At 38.4% G+C, this 24,278-nt stretch overlaps 1 protein-coding gene across 1 annotated transcript in view; it reads right to left on the bottom strand.

Annotated features, from left to right (window-relative positions):
* ZNF407 (zinc finger protein 407) overlaps positions 1–24,278 on the bottom strand; it is a 334,428-nt gene that overhangs the window by 119,263 nt on the left and 190,887 nt on the right. The window contains exons 5-7 of the mRNA XM_081875068.1: positions 18,459–18,625; positions 13,599–13,682; positions 1,658–1,778 (exon numbers count right to left, since the gene is read on the bottom strand). Coding sequence (XP_081731194.1) covers positions 1,658–1,778; positions 13,599–13,682; positions 18,459–18,625 — 372 coding nt within the window. The remainder of the gene's footprint in view (positions 1–1,657; positions 1,779–13,598; positions 13,683–18,458; positions 18,626–24,278) is intronic.

Raw genomic sequence — 24,278 nt, 5'->3', positions numbered from 1 at the left:
TCTGAAAGATTATTTAGTTTGAAAAGAACACCCACATCCTAGTTTTGTTCTAATTATATTGTTGCATACACTGGAACGTATTATAAATGGGTCTTTATTTTACAAAGTTTGAGCGTATACAAAAATAAAAGGGAACCATGAACTCCCCAGGGAAGCTGTCCAAAAAGAGACAAGTGTTCTCTGCAGAGTCACTCTCCCTAACTCAGAATGCAAGTGCTGCTGAATCCACACAATGAATCCTTCTGCACTTGATGTCAGAGGCTATAATCCCTTACCAAGCATTGTTTAATTAGTTTATTATGCATAATAAATGTAAAATATTTTATTTTAGTTTACATAATTATATTAAAATGCATGCCATTTATCCGTAAGCCTGTAGGATATCCTTCACATGTGACATATATTTTAGAAAGGTGCATTTATAAAATTAATGCAGTTTGCAGGTCTTGCTGTTTTAAGCTTCTTACCTATTTCTATAGAATTTTTTTGCTTCTGCTACCTTCACTCTGATAATTTACAAAGAAATACACACAAAACAAAAACAACAACAATGAGCAGATGGCAACCTGCATAACGATGCTTCTGTAGAATTAGTAGCTCTTTAAAATGAAGGCATATTCGTGACTTAAAAATAAGTCAGTGTTGTGCCTGTAGTAAGGTATTGTAATGACAGAATTTAATTCTGTAGTGAAAAACACACACTGAAGAGCTGACTACTTTCACTGAAGATAAATTCAATTCTATGGTGGCCACGAGACATCATTCAAACCTTTTTTTAAAAAAAGTATTATCAACAGTTGTAAGAAAAATGAATATTGACCCCAACAAATTACCCAGTTCATTGTCATACTTAACATGGCACAAACAGGAACAGATGACCAAGACTTTCTAACAGAATATTTAATTTTAAACAACTTTTGCCATAATTTCTTCTCCCTGCCCCCAGCTTTGACAATGAACATTTTTGGTAGATTCAAAACAACACAGGAGCATACACATCAAGGTGAGATTAACAAGAGGACAGTGGGATTAACATTTCCATTCATATAAGAAGTAACCATGAAAGTCTATAAAGGACAAGCAGTGTTTCGATATCTCATTTGAAATATGGCAAACCCATAGCCATTCAGCCCTGTTTTCTAATTAAAAAAATGATATCCAATCCTGCCTATGAATCGTACTAAGTATTTTCTATGAATCCACAGTGGGAAACAAACGTTTCACAAATAAACCAGAATCTGAGTTGCTAAAGTAACAGGCAGGTGCTTCCATTTAAAATACTTAATGGACAAAGAGTCTGTTCAATTCTTAAGGGGACCTTCCTCTTTAGTGTCATGGCTGCAACTCAACCAAGATTTTTTTCCTCCCAAACTGCAGCTGATCTGAAAAGGCAAAGCAGATCAGGAGTCCCTCCACAGAGAATTTGAACAGACACTAGAACATCTGTGAAATAAATAGCATTAGCGCTTCAGTGTCTCACATCAAAAAGCTTCAGAACAGGGGTTCCATTACCCTGTTCCAACACATTTTGAGAAATAAGTGCCCCCCCTTATTTATCTTAATGCTGCCCTGATGATGATTTTATGCCAACATATTTATTTATCAATTTACATGAATTTATCAATTTACATTTCATTCTCACTAAGGAACCTATTACCTGTAGTCACACCAAGGACATCTGTAGGGTTTCTCTCCAGTATGAACACGTTTGTGCCGTGTCAGATGGGACTGGGTTGTGGAAGCAAAGTTACATTCATCACATTTGAATGGTTTCTCTCCTGCAAAACAGTGAAAGTTATTCATTTTTACAAGCAGAAAGGAGAAGGTTAAGCTTCTTAGTTATTAACCCACAATGCAACTGGATTAGTGGATACAAATTGCAGTTCTAAAAGAAATACTCAACATCTGAGTACAATTTTTTTATCACTTCCATGTTATACATTATTTTCCCCTGAGCTACCAGTTATCTCCTCACACAACATATGTATCAATTGATTTGGCCCACTGCCTCTCGTCAGTGGCTAACCCATGTATTAAATTGTTTGTGTGTACTCAGTAATCATGTGGATCATCCCCCTTAATGCAGTTTGTCTCAGTGCTGATTAAATAGGTTTTTAGCAGCAATGATGCAAGCCACATGGTAGCAGTCAATTTTTGAAGCAAGTTGGAGCATACCAATACATCTCACATAGAGAAGCTATTATGAGGAGGTATCATCAAGTGGCCTCCATATGGCAGTCACTGTATGAGACCAGGACTGAAAAATGGATTGATAGTATCAGTTATTCCTACAAATGTGGTACTTTGATGTCCTCATCTGAGAAATATCTATGTGCATTCTTCACTTGTGAATCCCTCAGCATATTTTTCACAACTCAAGACAACATAATTTTGCTACATATGTTCAACAATTCATAAGACATAAATATGTGTGAATAACCTCACACAAATGAACAGAAAGAACCCTGTGATGGAAATAATGGCAATATGTCAATCAGGAGGAGCACTATCTTGGCTCAAAACAATTCACTTATTCCTCTGGATCCAGAACACTTCTACTAGCAGTGCACAACTTCAATGGCTGCATAAAATATGCTTCCCATTACACTAAAGCAGATATGCCAAGTATATGCATGTATTAAATAACTCAATTTGCACATTTACAAATAATTTGCACATAGCCTAATATGATAATCTCTGTGGAAGACACTGGGTAGAAGTTAATAGCAGAAACAACATATGCAGCTTTCAAATTTCACTTTCCAAGTTCCGCTAAGGTATGTATTGGAGTGTGGAGGAACCAGTAACCAAAAGAGGCCAGTATGACTCAGGAGGTGATATAAAGGCAACTATAATAAAAAGTTTGTAAGCTGTACTGTTCAGATGTCCATGTGTGGGTATAAAGTGATGAGTGTTGGGTGCAGGAGAGCATAACACAAAAAACATTAACTCAAACGTTTTTCAGGGAAAGGAAAGAATGTAAATTCCAAGTAAGAGATTATTAGGAAAGGATCAGAGCAGCCAGCTAAAGGAGGAATAAGCCAAAATAATAATATCTATTTTGTTAGTCATTTATATACTACTGCTAATGGCAAGCTGCAGATGAGCGATGTTGCCTTCATGTTTTACTGTGGCCAGAAAACAATTGGCTGAACTTTCTTGGAAACAGGATGCTAGACAAAATGGACCATTGGTCTGACCACTTCCCCAATTTCCCACTTTCTTTTTCTTTTAAAGTAACTTATGGCAATTCATAGTTTTATTTTTTACTTTTAAATGCTGAACTCTAAGCTGATCTAATCTTAAAGGCCTATACAGGAGCAGACATGTATTTTTGCCATGGATGTCTCTTGCTTCTCCTACTAGAGTGCAGAATCATAGAATTGTAGAGTTGGAAGGAATGCTGAGGGTTATCTAGTGCAATCCCCTGCAATGCAGGAATCTCAACTAAAGCATCCATGACAGATGGCCATCCAACCTCTACTTAAAAACCTCCAAGGAAGGAGAGTCTGCCAACTCTCATGGTAGTCTGTTCCACTGTCGAACAGCTCTTGCTATCAGAAAGTTCTTCCTGATGTTTAGTCGGAATATTATTTCTTGTAACTTGAAGTCATTGGTTCAGATCCTACCCTCCAGAACAGGAGAAAACAAGCTTGCTCTATCTTCCAAGATGGCTCTCATATCTTCTCTCGGTCCCCACATTTCCAGGCTTAACATACCAAACTCCTTCAACCGTTCCTCATATGGCTTGGTTTCCAGACCCTTGATCATCTTGGTTTCCCTCCTCTGAACACATTCCAGCTTGTCAATATCCTTCTTAAACTGTAGCACCCAGAACTGGACACAATACTCCAGGTGTGGTCTGACCAAGGCAGAATAGAGCAGTACTATGGCTTCCCTTGATCTGGACACTGTACTTCTGTTGATGCAGCCTAGAATAGCATTAGCTTATTTTGCTGCTGCATCACACTATTGATTCATGCTCAGTAGTGGACAGATACAATTCGATAGGGATAGTCTAGATAGAAGCATGGGGGGAGAGAGAGAGAGAGAGAGAGAGAGAGAGAGAGAGAGAGAGAGAGAGAGAGATATGACAGGGTACTGCATTGGACCTAAATTTGGGCAAAACTCACTATGTATTTCTGAACATTTCTGCATGCTATATATAAACAATGAGTCGTTCCACAGAGTAAGCTCTCACTTATACAAGTCCTCCCAATATTTATAAATGGAGAAAGCTTTACATGAACTAGAGTGGCCACAACACACAGCACAAATTTCTAGCAGTTGAATAAAGTAAATCAACCTACAAGAATTCCAATATGAAATTGTGGGAACTGGAAAGGAACATAGGAATATAGGAAGCTGCCTTAGACAGTGCATTAGTCGTACATGGATCCATCTAGTTCAGTACTGCCTGCACTGACGTGGCAGCATGTCTCAAGGATTTCAGGCAGCACTTTTCCCCAGATCTACCTGGAGATGGGATGGATGGATTCTTCATGCAAAGCAATTGTTCTACCACTAAACTATGGCCCTTCCCTAGATAATCTCATACCATGATATATCACGCACGTGCCCATGGTTAGAACAAGAGAAGTCAAGATGGAAGGGAGAATTAAAAAAGACAAAGGGTAGAGAATGAAACAATAACAGAATAAAAGTTCTTTTGAAATCTTTGCAACTTTCCCTTTTCTTTCGTGTCTTTTTTTCCTAATAATGTCAGCTTATTATGTTGCTGCTACAACATTCTGCTCTATTCTTATATGTTTAAATTCTACTATTTGCTATTTTTATTGTACTGTGTATTTTCATGTTTTAGAATCATTTTTATTGTGCTAGCCTGCATGTTTATACAGCACTTAGTGCATTTACCAAAGTAGAAAAAAGCAGACATTTTAAAACTCCCACCACTCATTTGTAAACTCCTACCACTGCATAAAAATTGGAAGACAATTCTGAGAGCTGACCACATTTTCACATAATTTGACATAAAACTATCATTCCAAAAGTTTCTAAGAGATTCTTAAATCATAGAATAGCAACTTCACTTTTTGCTAGAGAATATTTTTTTTTTAAAGGCTGTATTTAGTACTTAGGGGAGGGGAACTAAATACATACAATACAAACAATAAATAACATTGGTACTGAAATGGTGAGTTTGGACCAGCTGCTGGGCGACAACCTGTTCAAAAGTCAAATGGCAAAACTACCACTATGCAAATATATTGTTTAAAAAGGAAAAAAGAAATGGGCCCCTGAGTTAAAGTCAGTCCTAGGTCTGAAAAGGTTGAAGACTACAACTGTAGAGCATTTAACTGGATCAGAATGCCACACAGACACACGTTGTCTCTTCCAGTCCTTTATGACAACCTGGGGCCCTTGATATCAGGAGGGCCATTAGGTTCCCTGTCCCTGCTTTATGATTTACACTGGATTCCCAATTGTCCCAACTGCAATTCTAACATTTAAAAGTATAAATGATAACCTGGTTACACGTAGGGCATTCTGCTCCCATATCTCTCCTTCACACATACGATGCCCTGATCAAGTTACTCCTGTCATCAGAAGTTCAGGAGGTAAGTTATAGCACTATGAAATGCCTTCCCTAAGAAAGTGTGAATGGCTTCATGTTAGCTTACTCTTCACTGCACAGCAACACTTAGTTGTTCCAGAAAGGCTTTGGAGAAGATTTTGCTGTTTTCCCTTTGGGTTTTGCTGTTTTCCTGGGTTTTAATCCTGTCAGTTGCTTTGCAGACAACAGACCTCTAACTACTTTATAATTTTGCTGCTAATTCTATGTTATGCTACTGGCGTTTTTATTTCTAAGCTATGCTTGAATTCTTACTCTTAAGTAAAGCAGATTTTTTTCTTTAAAATAAATACATATAAATAAATGTATTTTATCAGTAGTCTTTGTTTCTCACTATAACAACCTAAATCCATAGTGCCATGGGATGCACAGAGCTGCCACTTAAGTTAGCACCCCCGTTTTCCTTAATGGAAGGGACAATTCTCTTCATGTAAAGAGATGCACATGAAGGGCAGCCCTTCTACTGTAGTAAAGAAGGCAAGTTTTTAATGCACAGGCGCTACATGAACAAAGAGCCATTCAGTTGTGGTGCTAGCATTATTATTACTATTTTCAGCAGGATGGTAAAGATCAAGTTTAACATACTTTGGAGAGAATGGTCAGTAACAAAAAGAAAGTTGGTTATTGTGTTTCCAGTAATGATTTATCCTTGAAAATCTCATGTAATTACATCCTGAACATTCCTACTAGTACTAGCTTTCTTGGAAGTTAATAGCAATCCTCTTCAAACATCACATTCTCTCTTAATAAGCATTTAATGAAAAGGCACAAGGCATACTGGGTTAGTTATACTTTATACAGAGTATTTTTCTTTTTGGCGCTGGGTTGGGGGAAGGTGAAGGAAAGAGGCTACATTATACATTAAATTCAGTGCCGAGTAATGTAACTGCACATTAAAAGTCAAAGTGCAGTTCACATGAGAAATAGAAACGCAAAGTGAGCCACTCATCTGGATAAAAACACATATATTATTAAATTTTCTCTCTTTATTACGTTGACCTATAAATGCCTAGATGTGCAAAACTGAAATGAGCAAATGGAACTGATCATACAAACAGGATCTGTGTGGGTCATATAAGCCACTGTCTTCAAAAATTCATGAGACTATTTGAACAAAGGCAAGAAACTGCTTAGGCACTCCACTCCTGTAGACTCATTGTAGCTGCCTCAGGACTGCCACATAGATGAAGCCTGTCTTTTCATATTCATCAGGTGCTGCACACTTCCACGAAGGTCATATATACTCTCATAAGATTTTCCACCTCTGTTAGTCACATAGGTTGATCACCTTCCTCTTTCACACACACACATTTTTTTCCTCCTAAGTACAAAGGCATAACTCCATAGCTTTGATATTTACTATACACTGCAACCCAAGTTGGAAAGGAAAGAATGAAATAAAAGAGTGAGAACAAAATGTAACATTTCCCAAAGACTGCAAGGGTGTTTGTGATGTGAACGGCGGGGGCAAGCCTATGGAAATACATAAACACATAAGAAACAAACCTAGGTAACAGTGAACTATAGAACATAAGGATGGATCTGGACTGCTAGTTGCATTTAGTTCTCATAGATATCAATGAGAATTAGTTCATTACTAACTTATCCTATTGGATTCAGTGGGTACCAAGCGCAACCAACAGTCTGAATTCAACCCCTAGTCCTGAGCCCTTAACTATGCCTTCACTGCCTCTCATTAGTGTTAACCTTGGCTAACTTTGGTGCTAATTAAACTCTTCACCATTGTTAAGGTCAGTAGTGAGAGAGCTGTAAAATGCTAGAGACAGGATGGGCTGGGGAAAAAGGATGCATTATGCTATAGCCCAAATACAGGGGAATAGGGAAACATGTACACTGGCCATGGAAAGGTATTTGGAATAATGAGCCATACTGACTGTTCAATAAACACCTGAAGCTTTCCTTATATTACGAAGGAACATGAAAAACTTCAAATGATAAGATTATTTAATGTTTTATTTCAATGGGTCATGGACATGTGACAATGTACTGGTTAGCTACATCGTAATATTCCAAAAGTGTTCTTATAACCTCTCCTTGGTTTGTGTTCTGCTTTTAAAACAACTAAACATGCATTGTGTGCAATGAACAGCACACCAAAATAATGTGAATGAAATATAAAATGTGGATTTATTTTCTAATAATATGGAACTGAGTCACAATGACAGGGAGCTGTCCAAAAATCAGTAGGCATTACTTGTTAACCATGTTCACTTCAAACTAGCAGAATTTAAATAATTATTTATCAAAAAAAAAAAATGATTCCATGGGATCTATCTATATGATTTTCTGTACTGACATATATGAATCAAGAATTGTGGATAATGCTTTCCTCTGAAACAATGAAAAACACAAGTGATAAAAAAATACCAACTGACACATAAAATTCATGTCCAAAATGTGCAAACGAAACAGCTTTCATTAGTGCAAGTATGAAAGATCTGTTCTATTTATGGATGCCCCAGCAGAAGTTAATCCCTCAGAGTAAAATAACCAACAGCAGCTCCAACAGGTTTGTCAATTGGAACTTCCAGGCCTGATGTGCAGCATTTCAGTGGCTCAACTCCTAGAGATGCATCTTACACAGATGCACTTTCCACAACTCAACTTACTACATGTAGAATTTCCAACAGCCTGAATAAATCCCTAACTAGAACCCAGACCCACTCAATGACGTCTCTAGTGAGGCATGCAATTCCTTCTTTCATCACAATGGCCTTTTAGATTGGAGGCTCAATAGCTTTTTTGGGTTGGGGGGGAATCCATGAGCAAATTGGAGTGTGTGGGAAAACAGTTCTATGTAGCTCAGCAGAGGAAAAACAGCACTTCTGGAGATCAAACGGGAAGGGGGGGTGGAATCTCAAATCTTTTGACATTCAAGCTCACTCTTCTAAATAGTTACGTCTGGCTCACAGTGTGGAAGGAAAGAATAAAAAGCAAAATAGTCAGAGGGATATGTAGTAAAGAGTCCTCAAGACCTGAAGTCAATCCTCCCCCCATTGTCAAGCATCTGTCAGACAAGAAAAGCACTCTGGTGGATATCAATTCACTGGATGCCTGGAAGCTGAAGAGAGTGGGGAGGCTTATTAAGCTGGCCAAGATTCCTAAACTGCATGTGAGGATTGGCTCTCTTGCCCTTGAATCAAGGGTCTGTGACAGGTGATAAAAGTAAATCTTGGATCAGGAGATGTTTTGTGTCAACCCCCTAGACAGTTTGTATTGCAGCAGGGAATTATTTAAGCCATTTAGACCACTTTGATACCTATCCCCTTCAAACCTGCCTATAATTTGCTTGGGCACTCTGTGTGCAAGGAAAGCCATGTCAAAAGGAGGATACGGAAAAGGAAAACAGGATGTAAGAGAGAAAGAGAGAGGGGGGGGGGAGGGAAAAAAGAACGGGATGAGCAAGGCTTGACACTGTTATAAAGCAGTTAGCCCAGACAAAAATCTCATGGCATCAGCCGAAGTACATTGAACCAAGTGGAAGGTGTATTGTGCAGCTCCCTGTGAAGAAAATAGTAGACATAGGTAATTTTTCTGGGAAAGAATCATCTCTGATTGTTTGTGCCACAGAGGCGGATAAATGCCAAAAAGATAGATCCCTCTGTCTCTGAGATACTGTCCTATATAGTATAAAGTTAATAGCAAAGTAATAACGAGCCTCCAGTCCTGACATAAAACATAAACTTAGACCTGCTCGATGCAGGCTTCATGATCTATAACCTGTAAATGCCTGCATTCAGAGCAGGGGGAACTCCACTAGGGTGGCATAAGCAGGCAAGTGCCAACCTGAAACATTAATTAGAACTTGCTGTCTAAAACCAGCTATTTTAATGGAGAGCGATGGAAGATTTACACACTTAAGTAAAAGCGACAGTATTTTCACAAACCATATATCGTAAGTAAATGAGCCAGAACAAGAGAGTAGGGCATGGACCAGAGAGAAATGAGTTCAGGTCTATCTTTCCTATGGACTCATTGTGTGGCTGTTGATTAGTCAATAGTTCTCAGTTTTGGGTCAACTGTAAAATGGGAACAATATTGAACCTTCTTACAACTGTTTATGTAAAATGTTATCCAAATGGCATCAACAATTAATAGCAGTAGAACTAGTAGCAGTAGTAGTAAATGAGAGCAATAGGAGACATTACATGAGTAATTTTGTTACAAGAACTGGCCATCCAAACTTAAACCCAATAAGGCATTTTCCAATGTTTATCACTGTCATTCTGAATAATCTGTTATTTAATACCATGAGAAGAATAAATTTACATTAGGTTACTGGATTAAAAAGGTCATGCAACTTCATCGTGCTGCATTGATGCAACAATCAATGAATTGATGCAATTAATTCTTGTCCAGTTTGCCCAGTGCACCAACTAGTGGAATGTTCACCCAGTTGGCAGCAGGTTTTTACAGAATATACATACATTCATTATATATGACTGGTTTATGTAGGGTGCATGCAGTTTTCTATATTTCTGTATGGAAGCCATTATTTGTGCAGGAAATTAATCTTGTATGAAAAATTCCTTAGGTGGTGAAGGAAATTAGAACTTCTGGAATCTTAGGGCACTCTTTCTCCTGTTTCAAGTATTACAAACATTTAAATTAGTGGTGACCAACCTTTAGCCCTTCAAATGTAGCTGAACTACAACTCCCATAAACCCTAACTTTTGGCTATGCTGGCTGAGGCTGATGGGAGTTGAAGTCCAGTAACATCTGGAGGCCACAGGCTTCTGATTTTAGAAGTTTCCGTCATGCTGTCTAAAATAAAGGAAAACTGGGGATATGATATTTATTTTTTAACAATGAAACCTCCTTGCAGTTGTTGAAAATCATTGAAAAGGTCTTGGGGCTACATGATTGGAGCCTCAGAAACAAGAAGGTAAATGTAAAGCACACTTCATTTATTATGCTTTCAAATTTCATGATTTCTATATCTCATGGTTTGAAAGGGCTTACCCATAATTTGAACAACTGAGGTTAATAATACAAGGGCTTTTTGTCACCCCAGCTAACTGAAAAACTTTATCACATTTCACAGCCTGCCAAGAAACTGACCTTTCTCTGCCAGTACATACATTTTTAAACATTTCATAGCTGAGGCCCAAGCAGAAGCAGTTATCTCGGTCAGCCAATGATCATCTTGAAAACCTCCTAAGAGCTGCCACTTCTAATTTAGCAATGGAGATTGCACAAACAGTATCACAACCAAAGTTCATGCAACTTTTATTCAAATTATGCTGATTATGTATTGACAAGCTATGCAAATTAGCCACGGTGCTCCAGTTCCTACATTCCATTTCCCTATCATATACAGAACTATGTAGAAACATGCATTCCATATAGAAAAAACAGCTGAGTCATGGAGTATTTGTGTGTAAGGAAAATTGGGTGGTGGGGTTAAGATTATAAACTGTATTTTAATCAGTATTTTAGATGCAGATAAGATTGGGCTGCAAGGAGGCAGGGTTAATCATGAGGTTAAAAGCCCCCTCCCTCTATGTTATATGGGGTGTTTCATGAGGAAGAAAAGAAAAAAAAGATACTTCCTCCCCACAACGACAGAACTGTGTGGTTCCCCCTTTCCACTATATAGCTAAAAAAATACCAGCAGGCCACTAGATGGCTGGGGAAAGGGGAAGGCAAAAACATGTCCTTTCCCCCTTCCCTATTCACTTCTCTGCCCCAATCTTCAAGAGGCCAGAACTGAACTACAAAATTCCTGCTCCAGGCTGCCAGGGGCCCAGGAACACTTCTCTTAGGTGGTAGGAACCTACTACAACATTGTGTTGCAGGCCCCACTTAAAGCATGCAAAATTTGATTTTAGTGTAAGAAACTGTAATAAGAGCAAGCTTTTAACCCCAACATGTACCTGAGGAAAAAAAGGACAGAAGAGCGAGACCACTACTATAATAGCCAGAACTCCAGGGAGACTGAGGGAAATAACTTAGTATATTCCCCGCTTTGCCATTTCCAACATCTTCGTGGGATAAAGAATAAGCTGGAACTTGGTTAGATAACTTGGTGAGAAGACCCCATCCCCAATATTCTAAATTATATTTAAAGCAGGCTGCTTTGGCCACCACAGGCTGTTGCTCCCCTCTGTTTCAAATAAACATGTACCTTAATAAAATTTAAAAGGATCCTCACAATTGGCATGGCACTTAAGATACTTTGTAGCAACATACCTCTACCTAGAACAACTTTTAGAATTCCTCTCATTCCAAATGTTCAATTGCCCTACTGAACACCTCTGTGTCTGCTTCAAGTATTTCTTTAGCAGGTGATCATTTATGATGATGATGGTTTTCATACCATTTGTCAGAACGGAAAGCATGTCACAGTTCTTATCTTTTGGATGCTTAAAGCAACCCTATGAAAGAGGGTGACTTACTTACACATAGCATAATAAGCTATGTGTCTGGACAAATATCCGAATCTCACTCGCCTTTCACACATTCAAACACAACCCTCTCTCTCTGCTTACACTGACGCTACATTATATAATGTAACAGAATACTGCGACGGACTCTTAATAAGTTGTGGGTACAACTTGTAAGAGCTACAGTAGCCCTTCAACCAGGGCAGCATGAGAGTGGTTGGTATGTAGGGCTCTAGAAGATTAAACATGAATAGTACCCTTTCTGCTTTGTCAGGATTAGCCTTTTGCTCAGGAGTCACTAAGCTCCATATACTCATTCTGCAAAGTAAATCTGATGTGTGCAAGTGGAACTGAGCATTGCACTTAATAGGACACTGGGATCTTCGGTGTCAACAAACAGATACCCACAATGCTTTCACACTGACCTAATATGATATATCAGATATTCTTCAATACATTGTGAGATCATATTGTAAGGTGATTATCATAACAGATTTAAAACTAACATGCGAGTTTAATACATCTAGTTTAATGCATATAGCACTGTCCTTATTTAATTTCTACTCAGAATTTCCCTCTGTAAATTGCAACTGCAGTTTCCGAGACTGCATGTCTGCAAGACCACAACAGGCTTTGACCATATGTATTTGCGGCATATGCTTCATAACATTCAATTCCTCAGGATAATCTTCAACTCTCCAAATATGTTGGTTGACTAATCTCAGATCCTAGCTGCATATAGTTCCAGAGAAAGGATATAACTGGGCATTAATTAAAATGCATTAAAAATGTTGGTTAATAACAGCCAGCATCCTGAATCGAGAATGGGTCATACTATTAAAGAAAAACAGCTGCATTTAACATCTATGAATAACTACAGTCTTTTTGAGGAAAACATAATAAACATAATCATACAAATTGTACTACTGAGAATGAACCATTTAATCTGAATATATTCCCACTTTCATTTTCAAAAATCTAACATAGGCTAGAATCCTATGTAAACCTGGGAGTAAGTCTAATTGAACTCAGTGGAGCTTACTTCTGAGAAGACATGGACAAACCTTCACAGTTAATTTTACCAACATTAATAATTAGTTTGGAGCATGAAGTGTTTGGGGAGTGGAAACCTATATCCAAAGTGAGTGTCATGTATCAACAGTAAACAGAAAATGACAATGTTACAAAAAAAAATTGGCCATATTTCAGTTGCTGGTGGGGGGGGGGGGACAAAATCTTGCTCCTTTAATTTTCACATAGGAATTCTTAAGCATATTCTTATACAACCTTCATGCAGTCTGCAGTCTAGCTGGGCCTCTAAAATAAACCTTGTGTACTTAATTTTCAAAGAGACACCTGCTATTCAAAATTATCCTTTTTTTAAAAAAAAAAAAGCATTAGGTTCATAAATAAAAGCATTTGACATAGACCTTAGGCATATCAATTTGTAAAGGCAAACAAACAAGCAAGCAAGCAATCAGCAAACAGTTATACTCTCTGGACTGCTATGTGCTATATGATTCCCTTTATTCCCCAGCCTGGATGACAGTCCTTTGCCGCAGAGAAAATACAAAAGGGTAGAAGACAGCTTAACTGACCTGTGTGCTGCCTCCGATGCTTGGTGAGGGCATGACGTGTCCCGCCAGCAAAGCCACAAAGGTCACATAGGAAAGACTTCTCGCCTGTTGCAACAATAAACAGATGAGGGACTGCGGAGGTCACAGATCATTAAAACATATCTATCAAGGCTTTCAGGGTTACTAATTCCTCCAATCAAATGTTTCCATGTAAATATGTCAAATGGGAATGAAATTACCACTGCGGTTTATTGACTGTGATAAAATCTGAAAAGCACCACTGAACATAATTACATACTTGTCAGACCCATAAAAATTAGCTTTATTATCAATGGAATGGTTTTGTACAACTTCATTTCTGTTAGATGTCTTCCAGATGGGGCTGCTTTATGCACTTGAACAGTTTTTATGCATATCCTGATTTTTTACAATTCCCATACATCTGGCCTTTCTGTGCTGAGGAAAGACTGCCTAGAAAAGTTAATATACAGTATATATATGGTTCTGCTTAAATAAAAATATATTGGATTTACCCACAAAATAAAGATGTTGAGCAAATTTTTACTGACTTGATCACAGTGCTCCTCAAGAATCTCCCAGTAAATTATGGAAATTAAATTATTTTCCAGAAAAGAAAATAGGCAACAATTTAAAAAGCTCTGCTATTCTGTACCAATAGGAGCTCAGTGCTGTTTATGTTTCTAAAACTTTCATAATGAAGAAAAACAAGTCTGGGAATTACTTCAGAAATTGAAGTAGTACTTGCATTGTTCATATTTAACGACATGTCTTTATTCTAAGCCTCTGAACCCATTAAAATATAGATTTGGCAGGGTTGGTAATTGTTAAAAGTGTATAAATGTACACTTATAAAGTATTTTTATTCCAGATAAAAATTTGCCTTCTGCAGTTTATAAATGCAGTATATCATTTCACAATAGCATTTTTAGTCAGTAAAGCCCAGGCATGTGAAGCAGATTCATCCCACAAGACCAACCAAGAAGGGTATTACAGAATAATAATACTAACCTTGGAGAGAGCCAGAGAAATCATAACACAGCTTTAACACACAAATGAGTCATTTGGCTCATTTGGAGAAAAAACTGTACCCTCCCACCCTGGTACCAATGGAAGGGAATTAAAGAATCTGGGAAACTATTTCAAATAAATGGCAACATCCCTTTTATACTTCCAGCTCACAAGGAAGTGGAATTACAATATATGTAACTCCATATAAGTTTAGAGGCCTGTTTTCCCGTCACTATTAGTTTTACATTTGTCTTCCTGTTCCTTATGAGTGTCTGCCTTCTGTGCAACAGCTTTAATTTTCTGACTCCCTACCAGCAATCTTCATTAGTCGATGTAAACCTTGAAGAGGTATGGAATAATGCAGCCAGGATTAGACTTAGACACCCTGGCAGCTAAGAAATAGTATTATGCTGCCACCACTACACTGACCTTCCTGTCCCCAGGCCTGGCAAATGCTACCCTCTCACTTTACCTAGCTCTAATCATTGAATTGCTGGCAACAGCCTGCCTTCGGAGACACTGGAAGAATGTGTATTTGGGGGTGAAGTTAAAGTGTTGGAGAGTTACAGCGCCTGCTGTGGCTGTAGACACTAATAAGGAGGAGGCATGCTTTGTTGCAGCTGGGACAGATGAAGGTATCTGGTTGTGCTGATGCAGGTGTACCATCAGTTGGGCAAAACTGACACATATCACATAGATCAGGGCTGCAGAAACTTTGACCTTCCATATGTTATTAGATTCCAGTTCCCACCAGCCTGAGTCAGCATGGCCAATGGTTAGGAATAATGAGTGCTTTAGTCCAGTAACATCTGTAGATTCTAAATTTCCCCAGCCCCGTCTAACTAGCCTAAACTGCTGTTATGCTAAAAAACAAACAAAAGATTGACAATGCAGTGAACTTGAAGAGGCAAGCTATACATCTATGTGAAACTTTCTAGCAATGGAAAGGTTCCAAACAGTTCAAATGAATATTCGGTAACATATACTCCCACATTATATGATTTATCTGAGAAAAGGACACCTTATAAGTGATTTTGTATGGCTCAGTAAAACTGGTGTGTTATGGAGCAACATCAACACAGTCATTAGCAATAGAAAAATAAGTATTCTTGCCATAAATCTAGAAGCAACCCATAGCAACCAGGTATTTAGGGCAATTTTCCTTGTCAATACACACTGGCCTTAATCCAAACACTCTTGTGCCATATCACATTCATGTACTGTATGGCATTTTACCTTTCAGGGGAGACCTGAATGTCATTAAAGCCTGCAGGTTTTTATGGTTATGAAGGACACAAACAGCACTTTATATCATGCTGTCAAGTACATATGTACTACTTGGTACCAACTATGCAAAAACACTACATGCTTACTATGTAAAATTGGACTTATTATAGTACCCACTGAATTCTTTATATACCACCAAATCCTGTATTCCCACAGTAGTCAGTGGGAATTATCTTTATTGAATAATGGAGAATGACTTTTTAAAACGACATAAATCTTGTAAAACATATTGCCTTTATTTAGGACTGTCTTCTAGGCATACAAGAACAGAAGTAACTTTGGGAATGGGACATATTTTATAGTTGCAGTGAGTTTATCACATCCTATATCCTTCACACTTCAGTTTTCCATGTATTAGGTTTTTGTTTCGTTTGAGTGCAGACATGTAGATTGGCTGAACAATGATTAGGTGCAATCCCGCACATAGTTAGGTATGCTGGAAGACATGTAACTGTGAACATGATTTCGGTATTTCAGTCTTACATTAAACAATTTTACAATTCATTCTTCATCCAGAAGTTACAACCTTTAAACTTTGAGAAGGATCTAAGGGGCAATATATCACTTCAGGTACAGAGGGCTGATCTAACGTGCCATGTTTATATGATAACAGGAATGTAATAGAAAATGGGTCTTTTCTTAACAACTTGAATTAGTTTCAAGTGTGCCATTTTGCATTCAAATGTAGAAAGACACGGAAACCAATCCTTTATTTTCTATTAGAAAACAGCCACTGTCCCCTATCTCTCATTATGGTGCAGACTACAAGACCTAACAACAAAAATCCATATTATTGATCTAACCAAGTCTCCACAATTATTCTTTAGAAGGAAACGCCGACGATAAATTACATCTGCACTGGCTTTTCATCTGCTGTTCGATATAAGTGATCTCTCAGGGCAGGCTGGAGACCTTAAATCGTCAACACCCTTGTCAAAGAAGCTAAGGAGGCCTGGGTTTCCTACAAACTGCCTTGGAAGAACTTTTAACCTATAATTTCTAGCAACAACTCATTTCATTTTCGCAAAACTGGGGGGAGGATCTTTTCAGGAATATATATATTTTTTAATTTAATGGAACACTGTTTCATCTTTCTAAGAAATGCCTACAGAATTTTGATTTCCAGATTGTTTTTTTTACATTTTTACAAGAACATCTCTTACATTTTTAACCAAGACTTACATATACTGTTTTGCTAAGGAGCTAAAAAGTAATCTCACTTTTCGGCAGTTTTAATTCGCATCCCATGATGTTACAATCTATGCTACAGTTTAATATTATTCTTAAAGAACCAGGCTGCATGTGAAGAGTTTCTATAATAATGTTATTTGTAGTTAACAGCTGATTATTAAAAGCTTTCTAGTCCTTCACAGCAATCTTTGTTCTAATAAGCTTCACTTGCATCAACTTTTAACTCAAAAAGTACAGGTATTAACACTGTTTTCCTCCAGCTGTAGAAAGCTTTTCACTGTGTGTTAAATAAAACTGGTATTTTATGCAGTGTGAATTTAAACTGTGGCCAATGCACCTTCAAAATTATTGCTGTTCCTCAGTACTGCTGGAAACTGCTTGGTATCAAATATCAATACTTCAGTTAGGCTTGGTTCTCATGGATATTTGTAGCCATTTCCTCCTTCCTGTAAATTTTCCTCAACTTGCTTTCTTGCTCATTTATTTAATCAGTCAGTCAAATAATATATTTATCCTGCCTTTCCGCCAAAGGCCAAAAGTTATCCTATGAATAAATGAATTATATGAACCAATAGTACGGGGATATGCTTTCCAGCAATTTCTGCCATTACTATAGCTCCAAAAACTACACTTGTTTATATGGTGCCCTCTTTCTAAGATCTGACACACATTTATGCCAAAGCATGATTCCACTGAGAAAAATCAGTAGGAAACATGATTTTTTGAGTCAACATAGTCGGGTGATGTGAAACTTTACTTTTCACTTCCAGAAGCTTGAATCTGTTTCATTTTTTTCATATTGCCTTCAGTAAATTTGAAATATTGATTAATTCCAACCACATTATCAGTTATGATATTGTGATCACATTAAAAACATATGCAGGAAGCTTCCTTCATTAAGGAAAGAACATGAAAGCAAATTTGAAGAATGTTAAAAATGAGCACAAAACCCTTCCTGGAGCAGCAATAAACTGTGGGTTGTTGCTATTGTTCACCTAGATCATTTTCACATTAAAGGATAAATTTAGAAGTTCTCATACGATAAAAAGCAGCAGGTGGATCTCTGAAGCCACACACAACCATGGACTTTTTGTTTGCTTAACTACATTTTGTGCGCAAGCTCACAATTGTTCTATGTGGCTTATAATAAATGTACCAAAACAATTTAATGTCAGCATCACCTGTGATGCTAACATCTATCACCACAGAACAGAAAACTGATGTTGCAAACAGAAGGATTTGTTTCAGAGTTAGAGCCTTTCTTAAATGCAGCCATTTTACTTGCTAGGCACAAAATCTAATGCAACAAGTCCTCTACCATCACCCCTTCATTTCCTTGTGCCCGCATCAGGTTAAGAAAAGCATGAGCCAAACCTGTGTGAGTCCTATAGTGGTCTTTCATGGCCGATACTGTCAGGAAGGAATAATGGCATGTAGGCCATGAGCACTTGTATGGCTTTTCTCCTGTGTGGAGTTTCATGTGATTGTTCAATGCCCACTTCTCTGTAAAACTTCTGTCACATAAGGGACATGTAAATTTCCTGTGTAAAAAAAAAGGGGGGGGGAGAAAAAGAAAACCAGGTGTTAACTTTATACACACACACGCAAACCCCAAAACTGACAAAAGAAGCATGTTTTTTAACTCAAAGTGTGGTAAACGCAGAGACTTTCATGAAGAGAATTGCAGACCTGGTCTGTCATGTCTGTATAACCAGGCATTGATTTTTCTGTCGAGACCTGGCACTTCAGCCATTTATTCTCTGCTTTGCGGTTGGGCCCAACGGGTTTGAAAAATTCTGTTACAGTCCAGTCACCCCTGAGGCAAATGTGAGAATAGATTTCACCTGTACAGGCCTACACCACTTATCCAGGGCATGGGCTGTCAGAGCAAAGGCTAAATGAAAAGCTATCCATACTAAACTACTCAGACAATCACACCGCTCTGTGCCATGCTGCTGCTACTGCAGTGTGGAGGTGAAATACTACTTGTAATAACACTGTTACCGTAGTAAACAACAACAACAACAACAAAACTAAAAAAACCCCACATGGGTTAAGAAGACAGGGGGTGGAGGGAACAAAAAAAACCCCTATCTTCAAAAGATTTATCATTCATTGAAAATTTTTTTTTGCACTGCTTAACTTGAAGTACCGTATTTTTCGCCCTATAGGACGCACTTTTTCCCCTCAAAAAATGAAGGGGAAATGTGTGTGCGTCCTATGGGGCGAATGCAGGCTTTTGCTGAAGCCTGGAGAGCGAGAGGGGTCGGTGCGCACAGACCCCTCTCGCTCTCCAGGCTTCGCAGACCTCTCTGCAAGCAGCGGGAGCGCTCCCGCCGCTTGCGGAGAGGTGCCTGCATGCCGAAGCCTGCGCCCGCTGAGATCAGCGCGTCCAGGCTTCGCGGACCTCTCCGCAAGCAGTGGGAGCCAGCCCTGGGCTCCCACAGCTTGCAGAGAGCTGCCTGTTTGGGGGCTGGGGTTGGGGAAGCTCGGGCGGGCCTCCCCCGCCCCAGCCCCGCGCCTAGGGGAAATTTTTTCCCCCCTTTATTTCCCCCCCAAAAAACTAGGTGCGCCTTATGAAACGGTGCGTCCTATAGGGGCGAAAAATATGGTACTTATTTCCACAGTTAAATATGAAAAGCTGGCTAAAAACAAAAACGTTAAATAGCTTAAATTTATTATTATTATTATTATTATTATTATTATTATTATTTCAACTTATACACCACCCTATTCCTGGAGGTCTCAGGGCAGTTCCCAAACAAAACCACAACATAGAAAATCAAACCAAAAACAATACACCCCCCCCCAAAGGCACATTCTAAAAGGGTGTTGGATGTCAATAAGATCAACCAAAGGCCTGGTTAAAAAGGAATGTTTTTGCTTGGCACCTAATGGTGTATAATGAAGGCGCCAGGAGAACTTCCCTGGAGAAGAACATTTAAACAGTTGCGGTTCCCTCCAACGAATTCTGGGGACTACAGTTTGTGAAGGGTGCTGAGACTTGTTAGGAGGCTCCTATTCCTCTTAGAGAGCTACAATTTCCAGAGTTCCCTGTGAAGAGTTTGACTGTTAAAACCACTCTGACAGTGTTAGTTCTGTGAGGGGAGTAGAGGTGTCCTCAGCACTCTTCAAAGGCTACAGCTGTCAGAATTCTTCATGGAAAGATATCATAGTCTTTAAATGAAGTGCGAATATGGCCCTTGTGAGGATTCAAAGGGCCGGATGGAGGCCTGCATGGTCACATTTGGTCTCCAGGCCTGAGGTTCCTCATCCCCATCCCAGTTTAAATGTTTACAGTTTGCAATAGCAAAGAGGTGGATTTAAAAAAACAAACAACTCTTCCCCAAAACATCAACAGTGCTGAATATTCCAACTACAGAGAGGGAGTTTTCTCATGCTCAGGCCATGTTTGGAATAGTTACATTCCCAGTTGACACTGACCCCACTTCTCTGAAAAGTGAGGCTATGGATAAGAACAGCTGCAGCTTGAATTTGGCACTTGAATTCAAGCTTAAAAGGAAGGATTGGCTGTTAACTCATAGAATCTTCCTCTGAAGCCACATCTTGAAAACTGAATCATCTAATATAATATTACTTCTGCATAGAACAGAGCCTTTAATGTGGTGGCACCTGTCCTCTTTATAAATCCCTCCGTGTCGAAATATGTCAGACCACTACAAGATTATGTTTCTGGCATATGCTAAAAACCTTTCTTTTCACTCTGGTCTTCCCAGATTACTATTAGATCCCACTAGTCTATTATTAGTATTAGAGAACGCCAATTTGGTGCAGTTATTAATAGTTCTGGAACAGAACCTGGGAGACCAGGTTTCAAAGCCCCAGTTAACATAAAGCTCACTGGGTGACCTTGGGTCAACCACTGTCTTTTACTATTACCTACTGTAACATGGCAGCTCCTGAAAACTTATTTCTGGGGTTCATTTACGGAACTAGAAGGTTGGCAAGGCTAGAACATCATGCTGTAAAAAACACCTTTCTTTTATTATTTTTCTTATTCTGCTTTGTGACATAAGCTTAGAATTCAAAAGGCTTGAATGTAAGAAAGATCAGATAATGTGTCTGGAAGACGCCCCTTGACCTCAAACACACTACACTGTTTAAGAGGGTTTACTCCCTCCTACCATATACAGATGCCACCATAAGTTAGGGCATAGTATACATTGGAACAGGCATACTAAGGATCACATTTCTTCTGGGCAACTTTCCAGGGGCCACATCCCAGTGTTGGGTGGGGCCATAGGCTAAAGTGGGTGGAGCAGCAAACATAAATTTTAACTTTTACAGTAGACCAGTTTTACATACAGACATCGTTATCTATCCTCCATCCAAGCCAGTGGAGTAGGGCTGGTGTAACTGGAAGAGTTCTGAAGACCAGATAGAGAGGGGTATTCCCCACCCCTAATATAGGTAGTGTAACAGAACATCAGTGCTACTTCTTAATGTCTTGTCTGAATCTAATCTAATATGGATCCAACAAGGAACAGAAACCTGAACCCAGGTGGTAAACACTCTGCAGAAAGCACAGGCTATCAAGGTTATGAACTCACAGGTTCAAATGAATAAAGTCTGTCTCAAAAAAAGACAACTCAGGTTTTGTGGACTTCAATGACGCTATTAAGTAAAAGCACATAAAAGCATCCTATTATGTTAATATAGTCAGAAGAACAAACCTGTATTTAGTTTGTAGGTTGTTGTTGCTGTTTTACAAAAATATCTACAGAGGTTTGGTACAGCTCTCCAGTTTGCTTTACAAGCATTAACAAACAATTCACATCATTTGCATAATGCAATCTGACTATATTTTTCATATATATATATATATATATATATATATATATATATATATATATATATATAAAACAATTTACACTTACATTAAACAATTGCTAAATTTCCCAATAAAACCATTTTCATACACAAGGGTTGGAGGAAGATAAAAGGATCAAGAATGATGTGTGTATGTGTGTGTGCAGATGTGCTTGTGCGTGCACACATACTGAATTGAAAACAGACTTTCAAATTACTATATCACTTGATCATTGCTTGGTGGCACTAGAAAATGACAAATATAGCTAAATACTTCCAAATGCACCGTAAAAAAATATCATGTCCGTATATCTCTATGACAGGTCTTCATGCATTTCACATTTCAAAAGCATGGCAGGGATCTTATTTCTAAGATAAATTCCCCTATCTACTTATTTCCTTGTGTATTTATTGTGGATCTAACCTTCTACTACAAGAAATAAATAAGCAGGTTAAGTAGATGCTATCTTTTAACAAATAGTTTCTCTAGACTGTATTACAACTTTATGAATGACAAAATAAATCCCTCATTTTTAAATCTTCCAAGACACACATTTAACAGCATTGCACCTATTGAACCCCAATGCATACTCTATTATTCACATACAATAAAAATGTTCAAGTAAGGTTGAGCGACTGTCTTAAAAATGACAAAAACAGCAAATACAGACTAAATAGTGAAATATCACTGTGCTGAAGTAAATCTGAATACTAGACAAGTCTAATCTAATAATCAGAAGGAATCAAAATGGAACTGCAGTCAGATATAATTTCTTTCTTATTTTTTGTATTCTGCTCTCCTTTCAAATATCTCAGAGCAACTTTTCTTTTTTGTGTGTGAGGTAGACTAAGCTCAGCTGCTTAGCCCACCAAGGGTCATCTTAGCTAAGAGAACAATTCATACCCCTAATCCACTGTGTTAGAATGGGTTTGGACAGAGCAGATTTGTTCCTCCAATCAGCCCTGCCTGACCAGCTTTGCCATGAGTAGGGATGCTCCACTGACCAGGAGCAAGTGGGTAGGAGCTTGCTTTTGGCAGGAGCAAGTGGGTAGGTATTCCTTTCTTTTGGCAGCCAAAGGAAACACTCAAAATGGGGTGCTGTTGGGGGTGTGGGTCTAGGTCATAACAGGGTTCACCAGATCCTGAGCAAGTCCTGCTGCTGTAACGTGATAGCAATGGGCCTAATTTGGGTTTCTTTGCTGGGCCAAAACAAAAATGGTGAAGGGGATTTTTTCATGCCCACCACCTTTCACCTTGGCCAGTGTGAGCAGCAGGACAGTGGCTGGGCTGCTCCACCAAGCTTGTTGTGTGTTAGGAGTGCACTTCTAAGTGCAGATCTAAACCAGCATTTTCTATAACTATGTCCAACACGCTCATCACTGTACAGTTGTCTTTTGCCAAGGAGTAGAGATCCCAATTCCAATGCAAGGGAACAATTCCTGAATTTGCATTAGAAACAGAATTGGGGTCTAATCTCAGTGCAGCAAGTAAAACATAATTTTTTTTAAATAATGATTGGGGGGCTCAAGATACAGTAAACAAGCACATTTAGATCTTGAGTAGATGGAAATGTACCACCTTGCAGCTCCTATGCTTCTTCAGTATATCCTGGAACTGGATTCTCAGGTGTTATTATGTAGCCATCTTTCAGGGCATGCCTACCTTTAAACTCCTATCTGATTTTTAACCATTTTGAAATTAGGAGGATATGAAATTGAGAAGATGGAAGCTGACCACAGAATTATTATTTTTTAAAATATATGGGACTCAGGCCTATGGGCCAACTTGATACAACCAATAGCCATTACCTTGTAATTCTTACAGTATGCATTAAGGCATAATGGAAAGTTCATAATTTATCATCTTCCATGGTCTTATAATATCATGTCAATTTAACAACGTTAATCCTGCTACAGAGCTTTTTATAATATACAATCACTTAAAATAATGTCACATCCCACTATTTAATGCACATGGAGGTATGTTTCATTAACACACCTCTATGAATTTTTACTGGTACAAATATATAATGTAGAAAAAATGGAACATCTGTATATATAATATTAATGAGTCAAACCCCTTTGCACCAATAAAGCTTACAGTTTCATTTGAGTGCTGTTTTTACTTTACCTTATATATCGTGTAATCCCTCAAGAGTACGAGAACCTACCTAATAACACAGTCAACATTCATTGACTTGGTTAACTCCCCCACTCCCAGTTTTCATGAAAAATATCAGTAAGATTTACAGCTGCTGGCAACTGTATGTCTTGATAGTTGCAGCCATCTCATTCAATCCAGCTGTCCTTATCTTATGATTTTCATTTTTGGGCTATTTAATAAATTACTACTTGGCTCTTAGA

This window comes from Podarcis erhardii, assembly GCF_964252035.2.
Source record: "Podarcis erhardii genome assembly, chromosome: 8".
Classification (NCBI taxonomy): domain Eukaryota; kingdom Metazoa; phylum Chordata; class Lepidosauria; order Squamata; family Lacertidae; genus Podarcis; species Podarcis erhardii.
This window is presented reverse-complemented; position numbering and strand designations above follow the sequence as displayed.